At 40.5% G+C, this 24443-nt stretch overlaps 1 protein-coding gene across 1 annotated transcript in view; it reads left to right on the top strand.

Moving 5' to 3' along the window:
• FBXL17 (F-box and leucine rich repeat protein 17) overlaps positions 1 to 23353 on the top strand; it is a 476470-nt gene extending 453117 nt beyond the window's left edge. Inside the window, exons 8-9 of the mRNA XM_028532156.2 lie at positions 454 to 596; positions 20501 to 23353. Coding sequence (XP_028387957.1) covers positions 454 to 596; positions 20501 to 20641 — 284 coding nt within the window. The 3' untranslated portion in view covers positions 20642 to 23353. The remainder of the gene's footprint in view (positions 1 to 453; positions 597 to 20500) is intronic.
• The last annotated feature ends 1090 nt before the right edge of the window (positions 23354 to 24443 follow it).

The following is a 24443-nucleotide window of genomic DNA, read 5'->3' as shown; positions in this document are numbered from 1 at the left end:
AAGAAATTCATGTGCAGTATAACACACCTCAAAATGGTGTTTATGTGGGTTTTTCTTTTAAAATTATTAAAGTTGTCATGAGTAAAGTTTAGTTACTACTTGGGGTTTTCTGTAACATTTTATGTGTAATTCATTTTAATTCATTCCGTCTGCAGATATGAATGTTTGAAAGCACAGGTAACCTTGCAAAGAGGAAAACTGATAAAAGGTTGTGAGTTTGTGTTTCAATGAAAGGGAAATTGTGGGGTGATTATTCACCTTGTGAAAGTGTTGGTCATAGGGCAAGCTCTCCTAAAGCATTTTAAATTTAATTGTTTATAAAGCAGTTATTTACACATCACATTCCAGGAACAAATTTAGTGAGGAAATGGGAGAAATAGTCATAATAAGGCAGAGATCCCTTACACTACTAACTGTTAATCTTGCCTTCTTTCTCCCTGTCCCTTCTTGCAGCACTGATAGCCATCGGGCGGTACAGCATGACAATAGAGACTGTGGATGTTGGATGGTGTAAGGAAATTACAGATCAAGGAGCCACCCTGATTGCACAGAGCAGCAAGTCTCTCAGATATTTGGGGCTGATGAGATGCGATAAAGTAAGAGCTACCTTTCAAGTTTGTTTTCTTCAGATCAGTGTGGTTAACAGCTTGGTATCATATTCTTATATATATGTATGTATGCATATATGTGTATGTAGGTATATAGGTGCACATGCACACACATACTATTAACAGCTGTACATTGTAAGACACCTGATTCTCTAAACTCTTCTGAGATTATATTTGTATTTCTCCATTTAAAAATGAATTTTGTGCTTAGGCAAAAAAAAAAAAGCAATTGTACTTACAGTCAACTCCTACCCATAAAGTCCATGAACCAAAATTTATGTTTTCATGTCACACTGCAGTGTGCAGAGACTACTAGTGAAATTCTGTTCTGGGTTCCAAGTTTCTTGCAACAGTAAGGTGGAAAGAAAGTGCCGGGTTGTTTTTTTTTTTTTTGACTTGAAGTTTGCAATTTCAGTGCTCAGCATCTATGTATTCTGGTCAGTGTGGGCATGTTATGTGGGAATTTGCATCTTCCCACATTTAACATGCCACTCTTAACATAGGATGAGAAACGGTCCCAGAGGTCACACTACAGGTCTGTGGAGCTGGCCCAGAGACATGAGCCCAAGTCTGGGAAATTAGGCCACATTTAGTATGGGGACCTTTAAAGATATTTTCCCTGTACCAAATGTAAGAAATAGTTATTTAAACTGTGAAGAGGAGAACATAGAATCTCAGAAAGACCACGCACTGGCTCAAGGCCACTCATCCCAGATCTTGCCCCCAGTCTTGGGAGTTCATGTCGATTGCCTGTGGCACATCCTCGGGGCGTCTCCAGGCACAGGAACTGTTTCCTTGGAAAAGATCCACCTCATATACTTGCTCAGAAAATGCTGGCACCTTAATAATGATTTACACATTTGTGCTACTTTTGCAAATGGTGACTTGGAGCCATATCTAGTAAAAGAGAGGAAAACTAAATATGTATGCCCCTCAAAGGACATGCATTTTCTAAATGTAGCAAAAATTGGGCAGATAGAAAAATTGCCCAAATCCTTTGTGTGCTTTGTCATTTTTGTTAATTGACCTAGTTTTTTCCTCCAAATGCTTTAAAAATCCCAACTTATACTAAGCCTTTGCCAGTTGGTTATGTTTAGAGAGATTTTATTATATAGTCTCATTGCAGCCTAGAAAGCTGACTGACTTCGTTACTAAGCAACAGCACTGAGACCCAGAGGTTGCAAGTCTCCCTCAAATTTCACTACTAACTAATCTAACACTGCTGCTAACTCTGCCTCTTTAAAATGAAATTCTTTTAAAGCAAATCAAAGGGTCCACACTGGGCAGAGGATTCTAGAAATGTTAAACAATTACAGTAGAGCTTCTCAACTTCCTCCAGAAAGAACTCCTGTATGAGCGCTACCTAACCAAGGACGCTAAAGATTTGTGCATTCAAAATGGATGGCTGTATCCACAACCGTTCTCAAAATCACCGCATTTCCAGTCTTTAGATTTGTTGAGATCAGCTCCACCGTCAGAGATGAATTGTAGAAATGTATGTTCTAAACAAAGCAGAAACAGGCTCACACATACAGATCACAGACTGATGGTTGCCAGAGTGGAGGGAGTTGGGGGACTGGGGGAAAAGGTGAAGGGATTGAGAAATACAGATTGGTGGTTACAAAACAGTCATGGGGATGTGGAGTACTGGTAAGCAGAGGAAATATAGTCAGTAATATTGTAATGACTGTGTAGGGTGCCAATTGGGTACTGGAAATATCAGGAGGATCACTGTAGAATATGTGATTGCCTGACCACTATGCTGTACACCCAAAATTAATACAAAATGATGTTAAATGGAAACTGTAATTGAAAAAAGTTAAATAAATTAATAATGAATTAACATTTTAAAAATATGTTCATATTAGTACAGGAAAAGATTATTTCAGATATATTTGCTGACCAGCCTATTGGCTAATTTTAAGTTAAAAATGGATCCTTTTCTACCCAAATACAAGTTAGTTCAAAATGAGATGGGGTGGCCATTCTGTTTGGCAGTACTCCTGAGGATCTTAGCCAGTTCCTTGAGGACTGTGAATCCTTCCTCCAACTTGGAGCTGCTCTGCAAGCATGTTGGCTCTGGTGCCATGTGTCTGACCACAGCCCGTGGCCAGGCCAGGGGATGTGGGGCCCAGTTTTGCTGCCTGGCACCCTGGCTTAAGGCAGCTCAGAGGCAAACACGAGAGGTCTGTGAGGATGAAGTTGGTTCTGAACAACACACAACGTGCAAGTAACGCCTTGCACATAAAAAGCCTGCTGGTTGATTTAGTTGGATGGAAATCTAGAGTAATAGCTGTTCAGCTTTCAAAATTTGTATTATGCTATTCATCTCCAGATTTTAAATTTTTATCAAGATTCAAAGAAAGATCTGAAAACAAGAAAACCAGTTAGTAGCTGAGGATAGGGACTCAGGAGCCAGAATTCAGGTTCAGATCTGGTCTTGACACTTGGTTATATCATCTTGAGCAATTATTTAACATTTTGGTGCCTCTGTTCCCTTGTTGAAAAATGAGGATGATAATAGTACCTATCTTAGAGAATTGTGAGCATTTAAATGAGTGAGCATATATATATATTAAGCCCTTAGGATAATGTGTGTTATATATAAATGCTTAGTGTTACTGATTATTCTCATTATTCTCAATATCATTATTTTAGCCTGTGGTTTAATAATCAATATACTGAATTTCCAAGTGAGAAAAAAAATAACGTATTGCCTACTGTCTCATTTTGAAGGAAATTACAATGAGAGGAAGAAAAAACTCATTACAGAAATTTCACGCTTTTACTTTTTTCTCACTTAATTTTAAAATTCTCTCTATACAAAGATGTCAATAACCACATTTCTACACACTTTACAAAGGAAAACTAAGGCGTCCATGGGTCACACTGTATTTGGGATCAGTTTACAAATTCAGGCATAGAGAAAAGGGTGAGTTGGAGATAAGATGATTCAAATAGGAAAACAAAAGAAAAGTAATAAGAAAAATAATGGAGAAAAAATAAGAATAGAAACAGAAAACACAGAGAAAATTGGATTAGGATATGGAGATGAAGATTCCACTATTTCAGTGTGATCATCTGTGCCAACAAAGAATTAAAGAATAAAATTAATTTGAGCCTCTCACTCCCTCTCCCTGTACCTTAACCAAATAGACTAACCACTAATAACTCATTAATTTGAGTTTTCCTTCCCCTTTCTGGAGCCAAAGGAGTGGGCAAGAGATCTCAGTGGTTGCACAATTAATCCCCTTATCAGGACTGTTGTCCCCCTGTCCCTGCACTGGGAAGAGATGGGGTTTGTGACATCTGGTGTCCCAGGACACGTGTTCTCTGTGTGCCCGTGGTTCTGAGAAATTATGAAGGCAAGATATATTTTCTTTCATATGCAGTCAGTTCCATTTGGGGCCACTTACACTTAATTTGAAAGCTATACTTTACCAGACTTCTGCTTTTTTCCTCACTTGAGCTTGGAGAAATTGTAAGAATAACAAAATGCATTGTATTTGTTGTAGGAAAGTGTTTTTCCTCCCTTTTTCTCATTAGGTAAACAAAGAACAGATGAGAAACATTAAACCTGTTCTTTGCAGATGAAGCAACATGTACTTAGATTATCAGACAATGTGGAAAGCAAAACAGCAGTAAAATTTGTTTGACTGCAACATTGGTGACTCCTAGGGAGGAGTCCCCCAGCCATTTGACAAATGCAGTATTCCCCAAGCACTTGTAAAATTAGGAAGTGCATTAAGGAAGCCCTGTTTGAGTAGCTTTTCAGATTGCTGGACGGATAAGCATGTTAGAGGCATTACTTTGGGTTTTGAAGCCAACGCCACTTAATCTCCTAAACTTCAATGCATTGTAAGAACCAAGAGAAGAAAACGCTGTGTGAGACGGCTTTGATGAATTGGGGTGAACTTATATTCTTAAAGGCTGTTCAAAGGCTTACTTGACCTTGGGAATTAGAGTTGACCCCGAAATCACCTATCAACTTAACACGCAATTTACTTGGTGATTTAGTAAGAACTACTTGTATAATCACGGGTTTCGCTAATAAGAGCAATATGTTTACTCTACTTTCCTTAATTATTGACAGTGGGCTTTGGTTATAGAAATCATTTTCACACATTCATTGAATTCCTAGGAGTCTAATATAGAGCTGTTTCTTCTAATAATATATTTCCTCATTTCTTACAAGGCAGTTTGGATGGAGAACAAAACTGAAAAAGACAAAAAAAAATTCATGGAAAAAGCTGTAGGGCAAATGGAAATGCAGTGTTCAAAGTTAATGAAAAATGTTTGGGGTAACAAGGTTGATGAAAAGGGAGGAGCCTAGTGGCCATGGCACTGGCTGAGAAACCAGACCTCGCCAGAGGCAACCCGGCTGGTTTGGGAAACCTCGGTGATAAAACGTCGTGGTGGAAACCTCTGCAGTGCATGTTAATACAGAAGTTTGGAGACAGAGGGCCTGAATTATGAGCAGCGAATAACATCATAAATGTAGCAATTCTCATATGCCAAACCTTTGTGAAAAGCAGTTGGATGGAGAAATGCTGGAGCTTTTAAAAGCTCCCTTTCACTTACTATTTTTTTTCAGCTTCATGCAGAACTAATTTTATACACTGTTCATTTGATTTGAAAATGCCAGCGTCTGGGTATCATTAAAGAGCATTATTGAGGGAGCCACTCTTGGCAAAGCATTTTGCTTAAAATGCTTATTAGTTCTTAAGTCCCTAAAGAGTTGTAGACAGGATGGAGAAAGTGTACCTCCATTTACCTAACTCCACTCCTCCGCCTTGTCTGGAGCAGGTAGCTCCCCTTCTGTTGGGAGGCTATTTCTCCTTGGCCCATAAAGGCGCCAGGAGGGCTGTGGGGGCCACGTTACTTAAGGAATAGACATAAATAGATTTTGAAAGGTCCACCCCAATGTCCTATGACCAAAGCCTCTTGGAATTTCTTTGATTTCTAGTTGACATAAATTAGAATTACACAGGCGTGAAGAGTCTGCCCAGAAAAGAACAGAGAGGCTGCTGGGGGAGGAGAGGCTTCTGTGTGATCCTATTGATTATCCGCCGCTGCCTTCAGGCCAGGGCCTCTGCAGAGACTGACTATTATTGATCCACACTGTGGAAATAATCAAATTAATTCATTTCTCGTCAAATGGCCATTGCCAAGACCTTTCTCCTCACCTGTCCCAATTCCTGAAGTACTTAGCTGAGGAATGAAATAGGTGATTTTTTTTAATAAGAAATTCTTTCTTGAGGTCATATGAAATCTTTGTTTTCACACAAGTTCTTCATTTAAATGGGGGAGGCATTTCGTTTAGTCAAGTCAATGAGAAGCCATACAGAAAACAAGTAATAGAAACCAGTCAGCTCTTTAAAGCCAGGAATCTGCTTTACAACCTTAAAATACCAAGGGCCAAGTTTTGTGTGCCCAATTTAATGTAAAAATATTCAGGAAAAATTGACCACTGCATTTTTCAGGAAGTAATTATGGTAAGAGAAAGCCTCAACAATCTAAATATTTCTGTGGAGAAAACGGAGTTTTTATCAGCTTATTTAGGAATCATAAGCAGGAAAGCCCTATGGGGAAAATAATATAGGACCCTGTAACTAATATACAGAACTAACTGGGAAAATCAGTTTAAGGGAAAATAATTTGTGGGGCACTGTGTCCAGGACTGTTTTGGTAGCAATTCATCCATGAAACAAAGTGTGTACCTGCAGGGACTCCCCTCTGCCCTGCAACGCAGGCACAGCTGTTTCCAGATTGCCCATAGCCACAATTTAAGACTGAAAATTTATGCCTTATCAAAGAAAATAAAGTGAAAAAACAAGAAAGAAACACTCTCGCCTAATAAGGCAGGAGTGGTCCGACTGCATTGGGTCACACAGTCCTAGGTCATGAGCAATGCAGCCATTACATGAGCAACCGGCTGTGCCAGTGCCATGTGCACCAGAGGAAAGGGGAGGTGAAACGCGGTGAGAGGGGGGCTGGGGCTCAAAAACCTGAACTTCAGCCCTTCACTCGAAGTATCAGCATCTTGTTTTTTTGCTGATAAAACAGTCTCTCCAGGCGATTTTCACATAGGAGCAGTTTAAAACACAGTTTTACAGCCCTCTCCTGATTATTCCTGGTCATGGGAACAGGGAAAACACATCAGCTGAAATATAGAGTTACCACACAACCTCATGTTAGCCCAGTATTCCCATCTCTTCTTCCACCCCTGTTCACCTAAACCTCTATGAGGTGGTAGCTGAAAGGCCTTTCCTGTGTTTAAATATTAAGCCAAGAAAACACCGGCCTGGAGCTTAATGACAGAGGTTTAATTGGTGAGCACTAGTGTTTTCAAATTTCACTTTTACCATTTTACTATCTGTGGGACTTTGGACAGCTTCATCTCTAAAAGCCTCAGTTTTATCATCTGAAACAGGTGATATTATTTACCCCGTAGGACTGTGACAGAATAGAAATATTGTAATAAAGCACTTAACCCAAAGGCATGTACACTGAAAGTACTCGAAAAATGTTAACTACTACTAACTATTATTATTTTCATCATTACTTGTTCATGTAGTATATCTACCTGCTCTGCAGCCCTGTGTCTGATATTTAACCATGATGTGAACCACCTGGCTCATAATGTTCTAGCCATGAGTGAATATTTTTTATATACTAAGCTCTTACTATGAAAAACTAGGCCCCGGATAATGATTTTAAAAATATATAATAGAATCTATTTTCCTAAATAGTTAGGACCAATTTAAATTGCAGCCAAATTTACAGGGGAAGAAGAAACCTAGAGACCAGCAGATCTCGGTTCTTCCTTGTGAGCAGAGAGAGTGCAGACCTGCCGAGGGAGATGCCAGTCAGGGCTTTGGCCGGGACCATCTGGTCTGTTCCTTCAGGAAAACCAGCATGTCCCCAGAACCTTTTAAGGGAGAGTGCTGCAGATAGCTACTTATGTTTTGCTCACTTATCTTTTGGGACTGATGTATAATAAAATTGTTTGTTTTTTCTTTTTCTTTTTCTTTTGTAAAGGAGGAAAGAAAGGTCCTCCAGTTCCCTAAACGCTGTAGGGTGGATAGACTGTTCTGTTGGAGTTTGCCTGAAGGCACCCTGGAGCCTCAGTGCTTTGCAGTAAATAATCTCCTTAGACCTTTGATTTGACTTAACTAATTATACAAAAGAATTCGGTTGCAGGATCATATTATTTCTCTGATTTTGAAGTAGGAAAGGTAACAGCAATTTCTCAACAGAGCTCAGATAAGATCCCAGAACTGCTAAGCACCTGACATCACTGGGCAGAAACAGGGACGACCCGCAGAGGCTGGGGGTTCCGGGGGATGGCTGCCCGCTGCGGCGGGAAGGGCCAGCCTGCCTGTGGGGCCAGCCTGCCTGTGGGGCCAGCCACATGGCAGCAGGTCTCAGGGCCTGCCCTGCTGGGCCTCAGGAAAGTTTGGTTTGGCAAGTAGTTTTTCAAAGAGAAATCTAAAGTCCCCCCCATCCATTTTTTATTATATATTTTATTCATTTATTCAAGAAACATCTCTTGAGCTGCTTATTATGTTCCAGTCACTCTGGTAGGTGACAGGCCAGAAAAAAACAGTGAACAGGATAGAGTTCCTACCCCATGGACCCACGGCCCCCTGGGGTGTTGGGGGCAAGACCAGCAATTGGCAGCCCCGGTGCTGTAAGGCTTGCAAATTCATTTTCAAAAATGTCACCCAGAATTATCTTTCTTCCGCATGGAGAAGTACACTTATGTACCACATCTGCTTTCAGCGATGGTCCTCTGGAGTCCTATTTTTCTGCTACTCTGCTGTTAAATTCCTGAAAAGCACTGACTATGAACAGTTGTCCTTACTTTTCCACTGTTCTTTCCGATCTGTTTCATGTCACCACACCCCTGCTTCTGTTCTTTCCAAGGTCATGGCTTCCATGTTACCAAGTCCAGTGGCCACCACTCTGTCCACAACCTGCTCCATCTCTTAGCAGCTGCATCCAAATGGTAACCGTTCCCTCCTTCTTGAGAATGCTTTTCTCTTGTCTTCCATGTCACCATGCTGTCTACACAGCCTTTCTTTCTCCATGTCCTACGGTGCTTCTGTGTGCCTCCATTTCCTCATCTGTAAAGTGGAAATAAAAATAGCACCTGTCTCAATAGCTATTGAGAGGATTAAGTGAGTTAATATGTGTAAGATTTCTTCCGTGAAGTAAGTGATAAGTAGTAGCTCTTATTTGTTGTGGTGGTGAATTCTTACCTGTTTCATCCCCATCATTCCCCTCATTAGACGGTAAGATCTGTGGGTTTCTCCTATATTGTATTGCCAGGCCCTACCACAGTGGCCGGTATATTATAGTTGCTGAACAAATATGTATCTGATGATGGGTGGATGGATAGATGGATGAGAGAATGGACAGATGATGGATGAATGGATTGGATTGTGTTGCCCTTCTGCATTCTGTGTAATGCCAAGTTTCCGAGGAGGTTCCTTCAAGCTGCTGGGAGTGACAGAGTGGCTAAGAGGACACGGTTCCTGGCCTTGCAGCTGTCAACCAGAGCAATGCCACTGTTGTTGCTTTACCTTGTTTGGTTTATTTACTTATTTATTATTTTGTTTTGCAGAAGTATTTTCCAGATGCAAGCAAATTTGAAAACCATTAGATCCCACTGCTTCTTAATAATTTGATTAGAAAAAGCATCTAGGCAGAGAGGAACAAACAAATAAGTGAGAAAGATGACACGCTGGATTTAATACCAGCTTCCTGTAGCTGGGGAATTCTGAGAGTAGCTAAAGCTCTCCAAGTTCCGAACAGTCACAGAGTTCAGGCATCTGATGTGTGTTTGGAGTCAACATTCTTCAGAGCCTGACCCTGAAATGCTCTTGATTTATGTAGACTCTCTCTCTCTGAAAACCCAAAATATCACTTGTTGTCAAGGTTTTATTAATCTGCAGATATACAGATGGATTTTATGCAGAATAAATTTTTTGCTGATAATAAGTTTGTTTTAGGAAACAGGTCAAATGCATAAGTTTTGCCTGATGTAAACTGTAATTTTAGAAAGAAATGTTGTTATCAGATGTCCACTGGTGGTTACCACTGCCATAGGCTTTATGTAAGAAAAAACTAAAATCAAGAAAGCCATTAAGCACAAGAGAAAACATATTTTTCACTTCTGGGAGTTTTCTCCCTCAACTGTGTTTTTCAGCTTAATTTTGTGAGTTTAATTTAGAAACACCCAGATGTGTTCTGTAAATGCATTGCACTCACCACTCAGTGACTGCATTAATTATCGTATTAGAGCCCAGCTTTTCTCGAATACAAGATCTTTTGCTAAACCACTTGGAGTGCCTACAGATGACTGTCCCAAGTGGCTTCTCCATCCTGGTGTCCCACACATGTCTGTTTTGGCTTTCATCTGTACTACACATGGAACTCTGTTTTTAAAAATGTACAGATTTGCACGATGAGTTAATTCTATGGCCATCGGGTTATGACCTCAGAATGGCCTATGCAGGCCTGTGTTCTACAGCTTACACTGGGCATAGAACATTCTTTTTGGTGGAGGATCGCATGGTGAAGCAGGGAATGAAAATGTCACTAATTTTTCTCTCTGACAGTGTGGTTGTTGGACTCCTGTCACACTGATCTCTAATTCGAGGCTTCAGATTGCCGAGCCCCAAGCCCCCATTCTCACTTAACACTGCAGGCGTTTCTGTGATCCCCATCCTCCCAGGTTCATTGCTGCTTTCTCGCTGTGCTAATTCAAGTGAAGAGAAGCGAGGCTAGTGTTCACAGGCAACCCACACTTCACGAAGAAGAGACAGCATGAAGCCAGGCCTGTTGCGATATTGACAGAGCATAGCACTTCCAATCATTGCAGATTCTGAAGTGGAATGACTGCATTTGACAAAATCGACTGAATTTATGAGCCTTCCTCTGTCAGGTTCATTGTGTTCTCAGTATTTGTCTCTGTCTATGCTTTGGGATTTTTAAATGAGGTTTTATTTTTTGTTTTTTATTTTGTTTTGTTTTGGCGTCACCCAAGAGTAATATCTCTTACCTCTCTATTTAAAAATATATCTTTCAAAGCCTCAGGCTATCAGTGTGAGGTTTATGTATGAAGCGTGGTGCATTATGGGTAGCTATAATCAGCTGATTTTCATAGCAGGTGGTGTTTAAGCTTCAGTAAGATAATCCATTTTTCTTTTTAAACTTATAGTGAATACTCATGTATGTCCTCTCCCACCTCATCGGTGCTCCCTCTGAAGAAGCACTGGGGCCAGGTGAGAAGAGAGTTTGGGGGAGTTTTTCCTTCCCATAGCTGTTGGGAAGGTCAGGTGGCTGCTTCCTTTGGCTGTATACACCAAACTAGAAATCTAAGACCAATACTGAAGAAGAAACCAGTTTGGTTTACCATATTCAAACGATACCTTTTGTTTCAGGCAGTGGTGAATATTTGAAAAGAAAATGGGCTAATAAGCTGTAGGAGCAATTTTCTTTCTCCAGAACTTCTGCCTCAGAGTTTACTGTGGAGGGCAGCCTGGGAGGTGGGTGAGTGGTTGTAACCGTTCAGCAATCTTAGTTCCGACCTTGTCTTCAGGTTCCCAAGTGCAGAAATCATCTCATCTGCACTTTCTGGGAGCTCTTCAGTCGGAAGCTTTAGGCCCACAGATCTCAACCTGAGCTGCGCTTAGGGACCTCCTGGGAGTTTCAAAAAATACTGATGCCTATGCCCCACTCCTCCAACATTTAGATACAGTTAGTCTGGGTTATGGCCTGGGAATCAGAATTCCTAAAAGATCACCAGGTGAATCTAACAGTTGGGCAGAGAACCACTATATTCTCATTTGCATTCTTAGTTGCAGACTCGGTTTAATTCATCCCACATCAGTAAACATGGATCAGACATTTGTGGTATATGAGTCACTGTGGGGTTCATGGAGAAGGCCTGGGTGTGACCTGGGAAGGAAGAGGGAAGGAAGGGAATGTGAAGTCGCCTGCAGCCAGGAGCAGCCGGGGTGCCCTGACTCACACCCAGAATCATTTCTACAGCCCACACCAGGCTGGGGAGGGCCCTTTCCACTCATTGTGGGCTCTACCTGCAGCCTGTTTGTGACTGTCTAGCTGCTACATTATCCTCCTGCAGACTTCTGGGCAGCTCATCTTTGCATCTGAAGAGAAAGCCAAATTGGTGAGGTAAGAAATTATAAAAGTGGGCCCTGGCTGGAGTGGCTCAGTGGATTGAACACAGGCCTGTGAACCAAAAGGTCGCTGGTTCGATTCCCAGTCAGAGCACATGCCTGGTTTGTGGGCCAGGTTTCCAGCGCGGGGCACACAAGAGGCAACCACACATTGATGTTTCTCTCTCTCTCTTTCTCCTTCCGTTCTCCTCTCTCTCAAATAAATAAATAAAATCTTAAAAAAAAGAAATTATAAAAGTGGTGCCTAATTCTTGCCCTCCCTGTTCTAACCTTAGGGCAACATCACAAGGATGTGACATATGACCCAAACAGGACTTGAGGAGTACTGCCACAAAGGGAGGGAAATGGAATCATAAAAATCTACCAAGGCCTGCAGAGTTCATGTTGTTGGCTGAGCAGTGTCCTGGAAAAATCAATATATTATCTACTCTTTTATTATTTGTTCTTAGTGTCCTATTTAAAATATTTTAAACTGAACTTAGAATGACTCGTCTCATTTCTGTAAAATCCGAGCTATTACTAAAATTCCCATTACCCTTATCTTACTCATTTTAATATGTGCTCATCATGGGGCCAGTGGTCACTTGCTGAAGAGCATTTAGGCCTCATTTGAATATGCATTGTCCAAGATGACTTTTGCAGGCACTTGGTGAATGCCAGGTTCTATGATAGCCAGTATGCTGCCCAGAGAGCCAAAAATCTCAGGCAGAGAGAGAGAGGCTCCACAGGCAAATTGCCCCAGAGACAACACTCTGCCTCTGGGCTCCCAGGAGTCAGCCTCTGGGGCCGTTAGCAGTGAGTGACATTGCCCAGGGAGTCTGTGAAGAATGACAGACCCATGTGAGGGCCAGAGCTCTGAATTAGGAGGCAGGAGCTGAGTGTGCTATTTGTGACACCTTAACAGACATACTGTGGGCTCCTTACTTTTCCCACCTGTAGACAGGGAGATCCATTTTCTTCACCACCATCTCCAGCCTCAGAGAAGTGCTATTTGAAACAACTTAGTTCAGTTATACACCTGAGTGAGTGTGCTATGTGGGCTGGGAAAACATTGGCTACAAAGGACAAATTGTTTTACTCAAGCTTACAGACGAGTTTCGCTTCTTTCCTGAATAACATGTGTATGTTTAGTGCATGTCATACACAGACTAATGCCTGTATGTCCTTCAGAAGTCCCCTTGAATGGTATTTCTTTCCAACCATCCTGGAGAAGATCAGGTGCCCACTAAGTTCCCCTGTCCACAGCAACCTGCACTTCCCCCAGAAAGCACCCCTGCCCCGGGATTTGCTGTTGCTGGTGTAATGGTTTGTCTCCCCTGTCCTAAGAGGGCAGACGTGTTTTTCATGCTGGCCAGTCTACTTGTGGGACACAGAAACATGTCTTGATGGGAGAGAGAGAGGAAAGAAAGCATTGCAGTTTATGGCACGGGGTGGTAGCCCTGCCGAAAGGCCCCTTGTTTGTCTTGCAGCTTCATCATGTTTCCATCGAGTTTTAAAGTCTCACAGGACCACTGCACGGGACAGAATGTTCCACAGGCCAAGTGGCAATCATTATAATTCATATTCCCCCCAGAGCAGCCATTTTGAAGAGATTATAAAGGACTTTGAAATGAGTTTATATGTAAACTACAATCATTTTTCTTGATGGTAGATGGAAAATGAATGCCAGTGAAGCTGTGTGTCTCTGTGAAATACTAATGCGGTCTGAGCCAGTTTATCTGTAATTGGGGGCATTAATGCTTAGATGCCTGGGGAATAGTAGATGCTCACTGAATATTTTTCCCTTCTCCTCCTCCATACTTCCCGGAATGTGAACATACTTTTATTTTGCTGTATTAGTTATTTGGATGAGAAATTAACAAATTACTTTCAAGCATTTCACCAAAATGAATGATGCTGAAGAGAAGAAACGTGTTTGATTTATCCCCACTACATGAGAGCCTAATACCGATGAGGACCAAGTTTCTCAGTGAGGGGCCCGGGGCAAGTTGGTTTGGAGAGTTTTTCTTCCCCTGAGACTGTACCATCCTGTTGCACTGCTATCTACACGCTTCCTGGGACAACAGATGTCAAGCACCACTGTGACAGTGAAACCAACAACAATGGCAAAAGGCCCCTCAGTGGCAAGTGCCCCGGGTTCCACTTGCCCCGGTAGCAGTGAAGGCATGTGGAATTGCTGAAGCCCAAGAAATCATTGGGTAGAAATAGCAGTGTTTTGAGTCAGGAGATCTGTGCATACTTCCTGCTGCGTGTCCAGATAAATTGTGATATTACAAGGGACCTTCAATGTCACAAAAGTTCTAGATCTTCTGCAGGGTCCTCCTGGTCCTGCCACCCTGAGCAGACTGCTGATACACTAAACTAAAGTATTAAATCTTCTGAACCATGTTGAGTTTTTGCAAAGTTTTGGAAGCCAAACCCTATCCAGTTACCTTTCACATGTTTCTCAGTGTTATCCAGCCAGTGTAGTAAGTCATTGATCTCCAATAGGAAGGCTGCCCTCAATTAATCTGAACTATAGCTTAGTCATTTCCTGAGTACTGCCTGACAGTCACAGGGCCCAGGAAAAATTGCTGACTCACCATCATGAGCTACTTTGGTCTCCTGTGCAAAATTATTGGAAACCCCAGGGAAGGTGTATCTGGAAAGAGGCGCCCAGTGATGTCAGATGGAAGGGAGAGTGGCACAAAGAATCACCTTGGGTATCAACTTCAAAGGATTAAAGGAGTTTGGAGCCTCTATAATATCAAGACTTTAGAGACTGCTACCTCTGTAGATGGAACAGTCTGGGAACAATGTGAGCTTGTCCTCACAATTTCTGATGCAGTATTATTTAGTGTTTTTTTTTAGTTTATTCAATATGCATTCATTAATCAACTGCTATATTAATTTAGCCAGCAAATATTTATTGAGTCCTTACTATGTGCTGGGCATTCTCTAGGTGCTAGTGATTTGGCAGTGACCAGAAACAGCCAAAACTCCTGTCTTACCAGCTTCTATTCTAATTCGGCAAGAACATGCCAGGCCATGCGTGGGAGACTGGGAACAGAGATGGCTACCATGCACCTGTTGTCAAGGGCATGGAGGCTAGGAGTGATGCAGTACGCTTTATTGTTGTTGGTGCTGATGTTTGGAGTAGCTTTCACTTTGTGCGGGGAAACTTTCTCCATTAAAAAAAATGATTTTAAGTGGTTTACTGGCATACCTCGGAGATGTCCCAGTAAAGCAAGTTATAATCTTTTTGCTGGTGGAGGGTCTTGCCTTCAATTTATTTTAAAAAATGCAACATTTTGAAGTGCAATGAAGTGAAGCTTAGTAAAATGAGTGATGCCTAAATTCTATCCCTAAGTGAGATTTTAATATACTCATGTCTCAAATATTTCCCCCCAGTGATAAACATGTCCTGTTTTATAATGAGTCAAAGAGGAAATAAGAGTTAGATAAATGAATTCTTCGGAAAATTTCATCAGAAATTCTATTTTTTGAACAGTGCATATCACTGGGGAGATGGTTTGGGCCCAGCCGTACCCTTCCCCAGGACTTTGGGGAAAGCGTTCATGAAGGTGAAGAAACAATGCGATGCTCTAGACAAAGTGCTTAAACTGAATCTTGGAGACTCCAAAGTGCTCTCCTCATCCCTCCATAGTAGCAGCAGGAATAGAAGGAAACCACGGTAGGACTCGCCTTCATTAGCATAGCACTTTGCCTCACATTTCTTAAAAGTGCTAATGGATGTTAACTCAAAATAGATTAAAAAACAGACAAATTGCTACTACCTTAAATTAAAAAGAATTATAATAAATTTGAAACTGTAACTTATGGTTATGTAGTCTTTGGAGAGGAATATAAAATCCAATATTTTTTATAGTTAGAAAAATCACGTGGTGCATTTTTTTCCTCTTTAGTCATAATTCCTTAAGCAACACCACTGCATAGTTCTTTAGGAAGATAAAAGAGGAGACCCCAAAAAAACACCAGAATTATCTTCTGGAGGGCAGCCCCTTGTGGTACAGGCTTCCCACACCAGATGAGTGTTCTAGGAACTCGCCTGTGTCAGTGCACCAGCTTGTGGTGTTGTGAGAGGCTGTTCTAGGCTTCAGTGAATTTTTTTGAAGATTCTTTCAGTGTGTTTGCTTATTTCATGATGGGTGATTTACAGGCACACCTGCCCACACTGCACTGAGTGTTCAGCAGTTTTTTTTTACCAAAAACAGCATGACCCCCATGCCATACCCCCTGTTCACCCGATCTCACCTCAAGGGACTTTTTTTTGTTTCCCTCAATGAAAAAGTCCTCAAAAAGAAACATTTTACCGATAAGGAAGAGGTGAAACAAAACACGGCAGAAGCACTAAAAGGCATCAAAATCAATGAGTTCAAAAACTCTTTTGAGCAGTGGGAAAAAAGTCCCGAAATGTGCATTGCATCAAATGGGGTAAGTACTTTGAAAGTGACTGAAGTTTAAACATGTAAGAATAAATACAGAATTTTTATAAATAAATTCCGGGAGGTGGGTTTGGTCCCCCCCATGTCCACTGCATTTTTAAAACTGTATGTATAATATAGGTGTTGCCACTGATAGTTTTCAGCAAGTGGAAATTGAATAACAAAAACCAGGAGCCATGGGGAAATTTTTTAAAATTTAACTTTATGTTGCTTTTTTATATTACATACATTTTATGAGTTGTAACAGAGGACAGTTCTTTTCATTCTAATGAATGGAGTTGCACCTGAAAATATGTCTGCAAATTTTGTGTGTAGGCATAAGGATTTAAAATGATGTGGAACCTCCTGGTGTCTCACACTGAACTCCTTGTGTAGAGCATGAAAGTGCTTACAGAATCCATACAAAAAGGTGAACATAATTTGTACTTCTGAGTAAATGAAAATAACTTTAGTATGAGATTGTCACACTGATTCTCCAGGAGACACTGTACGTAAAAGATGAAACTTTCCCTGGTTGGAACCACATGTATTTCCCTGAATAACTTCTACCCAGCAAAGCTCTAAAATGGATTATTTACATTTCCCCCACTGCGTTGTTTTGCAGAATTCACAGAGCACAGTTAGTAAAAAGATTGCTTAGAAGACATATTATATCCACAGAGGAATTCCAGTATCATTTTTCATGCAGCTCTACAAAGCCAAAGTACTGCCTGTTCTTGCCCATAACCTGTGAAAGCCAAAGAATTAACAGTCTGTATTCTCCACTATAAGTGTATCTTACTTTATACAAGAGAAATATATAAGTTGAATTTTGCTAAATAAAAGTGTATATAAAACACATTGGGAGAGCTGACAACATAAGTTAACCCTTCCATGGAAGCATTTGCTAAACTGAACAATTACTCTCTAATTTATATACTTCACAAATCTATATCTTCAGGTAGCAAGTTTGCTTAGGGTGAATTGCATCTCTTTCAGTAAAAGTTATCACACAGAGATACTTTCTATTTTTAAAAATTGGACCTCCAAAATAAATTGCCTGTCAACCCTAGGTATAAAACTTGTTACAGGCCCTTGGACAGTTTAGAAAAGATGTACCATAGAAGACAGTCCTGTCTTTGTGGTGGGTTTCAATGTTTTCTCTTTTCCATTCTTTTTCCATCTCTTTTCAGTTAGCTGTTCCTTGAATGCTAAGTGGCTTTGCAGCGTGTTTACTTCCTCTGCAGTGTGATACAGGTTTTCCGAGAATCCTCTCTGACCAAGTGAATTCAGCTCTCCTGTAGTGAGATGTGCATCCTTCTGGGTTTTCTGACAGGAGGGAGGAAGGTGACCTACCTGTAGCATAGGGAACGGCAGGTAAAGAAAAGGGAGGATTTCCAGAAAATATGTTCTTGAGGAAGGTTCTGGAATCTCCTCCAGAGAGGATTAAGAGAAAATAGATTCTTCTTGTATATGAAGTCTATTTTAAAGATTACTTCTTGTTCTGTGGTTATTTTATTTTGAACATTATAACTAATGTTATAAAGATTTATTTCTGAAATATCTCAGAAGTAGTACAACATTGAGCATTACTGTAGAGAGTTGGTCGTCATAACACATTGTTAGTTAACTCATGCGCTCAGTAATCGTGCCCACCACAATAAGAGCTGAGATGTGAGGGCCTTTTTAGTCAGTCACAGTGTTAGGCATAACATTACAGCCAATTCCTTATAACAGTTCTATGACATAAGTAGTTTTACCCTGATTTTATAGTTGAGGAAATCAAGTCCTAAAGCAGTAAAGTGACACCAGGATTCACACCTGTTTCTGGTTGACTCTTGCAGTCCATGTTGGCACAGCCAGTTGCCATGTCTCTTCTCAACAAGTGCATAGTCAGCAGCCTGAATGACAGGCAGAGGCCTTCGTTCAGGTGGGAGAGACAGGGGAGTAAAGAGATGATGGCAGTGCAGTTCGGGAGTGCTTAAATGAAAGACAAATCTTGCAGGGTGCCAGCCACAGGTCCGCAGAGAAGGGGTGCCTCACCCAATTTAGTGGGGAGATAGCCTTGCTTAGGGAAGGCTTCCTGGGGGAGGAGATTCTTGAGCTGAGGAGTTCCTCAGGAAATTGTTGGTTTTTATGATTATTAGTATATTAGTGTCTAGCTTTGCCTTGCTTGTGGGTTTCTGTTTTTTAAATTATTGTTTTATCATTCATTCACCAATAACTAGGTCTGGCTTGTAGGTACAAAAATGACCATGGCTCTTAAGGATCTTACATTGGAGCATGAGAAATAGACATTTACAAAAGCAATTATATACTAACTTTATAAGTGCTATGCAGGAAAAGTAGGCAGTACTGGAAGAGTGAACAACCTGGAAACCTTCCCTCATTTGGAGAGGGGAGCAGGGACAGGGCAGTGATCAGAATTACCTGAGGAAATGACACTGGGGCTAAGAACTCAAGAATGAGTATGGTAAAAAAAAAAAAAAAAGGGGGAAGGGACATATACTCAATAATACTGTGATAACTTCTCATGGTAACAGATGGTTACTAGACTTGTGATCATACCATAAAGTATATAAATGTTGAGTCACTATGCTCTGTACCTGAAACTCATATAATATTGTATGCCAAGATTGATAATTTTTTTAAAGAATGAGTAGGCGATAGGCATGAGAAGGTGATATTTAGGGGGAAGTATATTAAAAAGTGTCCCACTATATTAAAAAGAGAGCAACAGGTGCAAAGTCTCTGAGGCCAGGCAGAACTTGGGCAGCTTGATGATCTGAAGTTAAGTCAGGTGACTGGATAGTACAAAAACACACGCTCGAGAGAGAGGGCTAGATGATGCATGACCTTCTAAATATATTCCCATAAGCTGCCTCAACTAAGGCAAGACTTAGAAGATAAATTTAAATTAAAAAACTAAACAAATATATTGCTTAAAAATCCACTTAAGATCATCAGTTCATATTCCCAGCTCTAATTTGTATATCAGTTTTTTCTTTTTTATTCAAAATTACATCTTATCTATATCACAAAAAGAATTAACTGCATGTCTTGTTTGAATTTAGAATAACAGTTGATTTACATAAAAGCAAGTCTTGACTAGAGAGAGATTCTGACAAAGATTAAGTATTGTCAATCCAATGTTGAAACATCAATTCTCAAATTAAAAAAGAAGATTATATGTAACACAGTTTTCCAAATCACCCAGAAAACACCACATTATTTCAGAATAGTGCAGAGAACTGAATATCATGGTCATCATACTTGTAAGCTGGCTTTCACAAGCAAACAGCAAGGATTTCACATTGTTTCAGGATTTTCCTGGTGGTCCTGATCGTTTCCGATAATGGACAGCTGTGGGGAGGGAGCGCACACCTGTGCACCACAGCACCGACTTTCAGACCGGCTTACTTAGGGTAAATGAAATATTGATGTCTTCGAAAATGCCCAAGTGTTCGGTAAAGATTTTAAATAAAGCCACCTAAAAGTTGTGGTTCTTAGGTTAATCATTTATTTATCTAAAGGATGAAGGAAGCTGTCTGCTTCTGTGATATGAACTGCAATCAGCTTAAAAATAATTGACAAATTAATCCCTTCACAGCACAGCAATTGTAAAGGTGTTAGTTTTAATTAGGCCTGTCTGATTGCCTTGTCTAATCAAGAATCAAGGTGGTATCTTTGATGGTTAAGGTCTAGTGGGGCCTTCCCTGACCCGCCAGCCATGTATGTTTTAATTATTGATTCCTCACATTTCAGCCCTTCGCACGAGGGGCTTGAAGCTTGCAATGCCTTAACATTTAAAGAGAAGAAAAATAAACATTTTCCCCAGCATTTCTGTCTAGGGCCTTGTGTAACCTGCCCACCAATCTACAGTTTTGCCCTGAAAAGCCTGCCAGGTTGACAACAAAGTCAAATGCACATTCAGATATTCCTTACAGCAGCCCTACCTCCCGAGCACTAGGTTTTCAGTGGACATTGATTTGGGTCTCAGCAAGTCTTAGTGATTTATGCTTCTAGAAAACACATTTGATTTCTTGATATGCTAAAGTCCACGAGGGTGAACGCAGTTCTCAGGAAACCAGAGCCGTGGGACAAAAAGGGGTGTGGATCTTCTCCCCCGAGCACTTCTCCCACTGTGGGGAAGGAATGAGGGCAGGCCTCCTCGCGCCACTCTAAGCTGGCAGTGAGCATGAGCAGCCGGTGGTCTTGGTGGTCTGTGTGCCTGATGGTGGCTCTTCTCTGGTTACAGGTCAACGAAGTGACAGTGGAGCAGCTGGTGCAGCAGTACCCCCACATCACCTTCAGCACCGTCCTCCAGGACTGCAAGAGGACCCTGGAGAGGGCCTACCAGATGGGCTGGACCCCCAACATGTCTGCCGCCTCCTCCTAACACTCCTGCCCAAGCTCAGCTCCGCTAGGATCTAGGATCACTCAGCAGGGCAGAGGGGAGTTGTCGATCTGGGGTGGGTGAACTCTTTGGACGGTTTTAACTGTCGCCTGTCTGTGTGTGTACCCGAGTGTGTATATTTGTGTCTCGTTTGCATACTGCATAGCATAAGCGCAATTGCTGTTTATTCCCAGGTGAGCTGGTGTTTTTCTTAAAAGTTTAAGATTTTAAAAGGCACAGACCTTTCCTTTTTTAAGTTCAAAGGCTTATTTCTCAAAAAATGTTTCTACCATGGAATCAAAATACTGAGTCCATCATTTTGAGCTTCTAATTCCTGCCACTTGGTGATGCCCCGAAACGAAGGCAACTGCTTTCTTTCATGACGAGATAGACCCGTGCACTTCTGCCGATGACAACCAGAACGTAAGTGATGTTACACTAGTTAGAAGTGTGGAAACCGGAAATTTTCGAATTTTCAAGCACATACACACACATAGGTCCTCCACTCTCTTATATACATGCACACGTGCACGCACACGCTCACCTGGGCAGTTTCTTTGTAGATCATTTCCTGACGCAGAGGCCTTCCTCCAGGCCCCTGAGAGAGCGCCATCCGCTGTGGCTCTGCCTAACTCGCTGTTCCCGCGGGTGGCCAGCCTGCTGTCTGGTAGGTGACGTAGGGACTAGAGAGGATAAAGCCTTTTGTGACATTTTTATATGGAGGCAACAATCCCCTGGCCAGCTCACAGAAGTTAATTATTCATTTACAAGTGGGTTCTGTTGAATATATTAGTTGATTTTATGTTAACATTGTGTTAGTTTTTACTTCATGGATAGTAACTGGTCTGGATATATTTTAATGATATTTGGAGCTAATCTTACCATTGTCCACATTTAAACCACCAATGTAATTAATAGTGTGGAGTTATTTTTTAAAAATCTACAGATCATTTAATTATTTTTGTTAATTTGGGTAATTATGAAATTATATTTCTGAGATTTGGGGGTAGTCACATTAATAGAACATTGAGTGAGATGTAAGTAGACAATCTTTTTTTTTTTCCTTTGCTTTGCTTTGGGTATTAGAACATGTTTTTTGGTTATATGCATGTTATTTTTTGAATAGTTCTTATGCTACTGCAAAGAGCTATTGCTGGTTAATGTGTGAGTTAAGAAAAATTATAAAATCCTTTCATTAAGATTGTTTAAACTTTTCAGAAATAAGCATTTCTTTGTTTAAAGATTGACACCCTTCAGTTAAGAAAATATCTATCAGTAAATGAATATATGTTTTGATTTCACACATCTTTAGAATTAATTCATAGTAGGGACTCAGGCTCAAATAACCTTTCCTGTGTCTAGATTTATAATCAAGACAGCAGGGAGCCTTTTTACGCTCAAGAGTGATTATCTTTCCCAGTAGAGCTAGATACAGAGCCCTGACTTGTGAGTCTGCTATTTATTCTTCCCCCGTGTGGACATAGCTGTGTGTTGGTCTTTAACAGGTATACTAAGGTTTGAGTTTCACTTTCTGTAAGTCCCAATATTGCTAAAATGAGACTAGCTCTGAGAAACAAAAAATAGCTTTGCATTAAAATGCCCTTCACTTATTTATAATGACTCCAAAAAATGTAAACAACTGTTTCTTTTGATTATGTCAACATGTTTCTGATGTGGCTTTTTTTTTCTTTTAATCCAAATCAGTTAGGAAAATCTAGTCAGTACCCGCCAAGGGTATTTTTTTCCATCACTAAATGGATTGCTAATTTAATTTGAAGGGAATAAAGTTTGTGTAAGGAAAAACAGCTGTTTACTATTAATAAACTGTGGTTCTTCTTACACATCAAACTGCATTGGTTTCATTTCCTCTCCACTGAAAAATATCTTAAATCATAATATTTTAACTGGTTTTTAATCCAATGCTAATTTATAAGGCCGTATGTATAGTAATAGTAGCTTAAGTGAATAAGCAAAAGTTTAGTTTTTATATATGTCACACTATATTTTAAATAGTTAAAGATAAAGAAGGGAGAGCCATCGATGATGTGGTGCCATTTCATTTCAAAGTTGTAATAATCTTTGGAGTGTTACAGTTTGGTTGTCAAATGGCTTCAGAAATGTATAACTGATTTTTTTTAAATGTTGCATTGTTTGAATCTACAGTACAGCACTGTACACATGCTTTTGCTTGGGTTGGGAGGGTGGGGGGGATTGCACTTATTCTTTAAAATGTTGACTAATCCAGAAAGCCTGATGCAGCATAGCCTGGAAAACTGCTTTGGTGTATTTGTAGAAATCTGTAGAAATATCACATCCAGCCTCAAAGCATTAATCTCAAAAAAAAAAAAAAAAACAACAACCAGAAAAAGCATTACCTTGAGTGATCCTGTGATGGTTGTTAAATGTCTTCTCATTAGATGCTTTGAAATGAGGCTTAAAATGATTTTTCTGGGCAATGTAGAGTTTCTTTCTTTCTTTTTTTCTTTTTTTTTTGGCTTAGAATGTCATAAATGTATGTGAACACATTCAATGCAGGGCTTTTTATCCTCTCCAAAATGTCAACAGTATTTTCAGAATAAAGACTATGAAATATATTGCTGTAGTAGAAAACTCTGGTCCCTTGTCTTTAATGTCTTTTTGAGTGGATAAAGGAAATTTAACTGGTTTGTAGTTTCTATATTTCTGTGAATCTTTTGACCTTGCAATGGGTTGCAATAAAAGAGAAACAAAACACTGTGCCTTTTGTTTCATTTCAGAGACAGTAAACGGTCTCCCTGAGCTGGTTGGGTGCGAGGCGCACTGTGGTCCCTGTCCTTGTGTGCCTCCCTGCAGACTTCACGTAGGTTTGACTCACTGAGAGGAATAAACAAGACTGAGTTTTGGAGGTTCTCATTTGGCTAACAATTACTGAGATAAGATTAAAAATCAAGGGTTTAAACAAGTGGTTTGTTTAAAATCCCATTCCCTAAAGTCTCACTCATTTAGCCATTTTTTCAAATTTTCAAAAGTAAATAAATACATTTATTGAGTAAAAAAAAAATGTGCCGGGCTCTGGGCATTTAAAGTTCTCATCCTCGGGTTGCGCATAGCCTAGCAAGGGGACATTCTTAAAAACTAGCAATAGCATTGGAGTTCAACAGTTATAATAGCCACAGTTAAAGGGAGCACATATAGGACAGAGCAGCAGCTTTGGGAAGGAAGAACTTCACAGAGGAGAAGTATATAAAAAAAGATTTATTCCTTTTTAGAGAGAAGGGAAGGGAGGGAGGGGAAAAGCAAGAGAAATATCGATCAGTTGCCTCCCACACGCCCTGAACCAGAGACATGGCCTGCAACCCAGGCATGTGCCCTGACAGGGAAATGAACCACCTTCATGGGGAATTGAACCAGTGACCTTTCGGTTTGGAGGCCGGCACTCAATCCACTAAGCTGTACCAGTCAGGGCCCCAGGAGGAGCTTTTTTTAAAATTAAATTTATTGGGGTAAGATTAGTTAATAACATCATTATAAGTTTCATGTGTACAGTTCTATAATACATCATCTGTATATTGCATTGTGTGCTCACCACCCAAAGTCTGGTCTCTTCCCATCACCCTCTTTATCCTCCCCCTTCCCCTGTGGTAGCCACCATACTGTTGTGTCTGTGAGTTTGCTGTCTTTGTTGCTTTCTGTTTTATAGCCCATGTATACGGGTTTTGTCCTTTTCCATCGGACTTATTTCACTTAACATGATACTCTCAGGATCCATATGTGTTGTCACAAATGGCAACATTTTGTCGTTTTCTTCTGGCTGAGTAATATTTCA

This window comes from Phyllostomus discolor, chromosome 3 (genome assembly GCF_004126475.2).
Source record: "Phyllostomus discolor isolate MPI-MPIP mPhyDis1 chromosome 3, mPhyDis1.pri.v3, whole genome shotgun sequence".
NCBI lineage: Eukaryota > Metazoa > Chordata > Mammalia > Chiroptera > Phyllostomidae > Phyllostomus > Phyllostomus discolor.
Note: the sequence above shows the minus strand (reverse complement) of the source record. Positions and strands in the feature narration are given on the sequence as shown.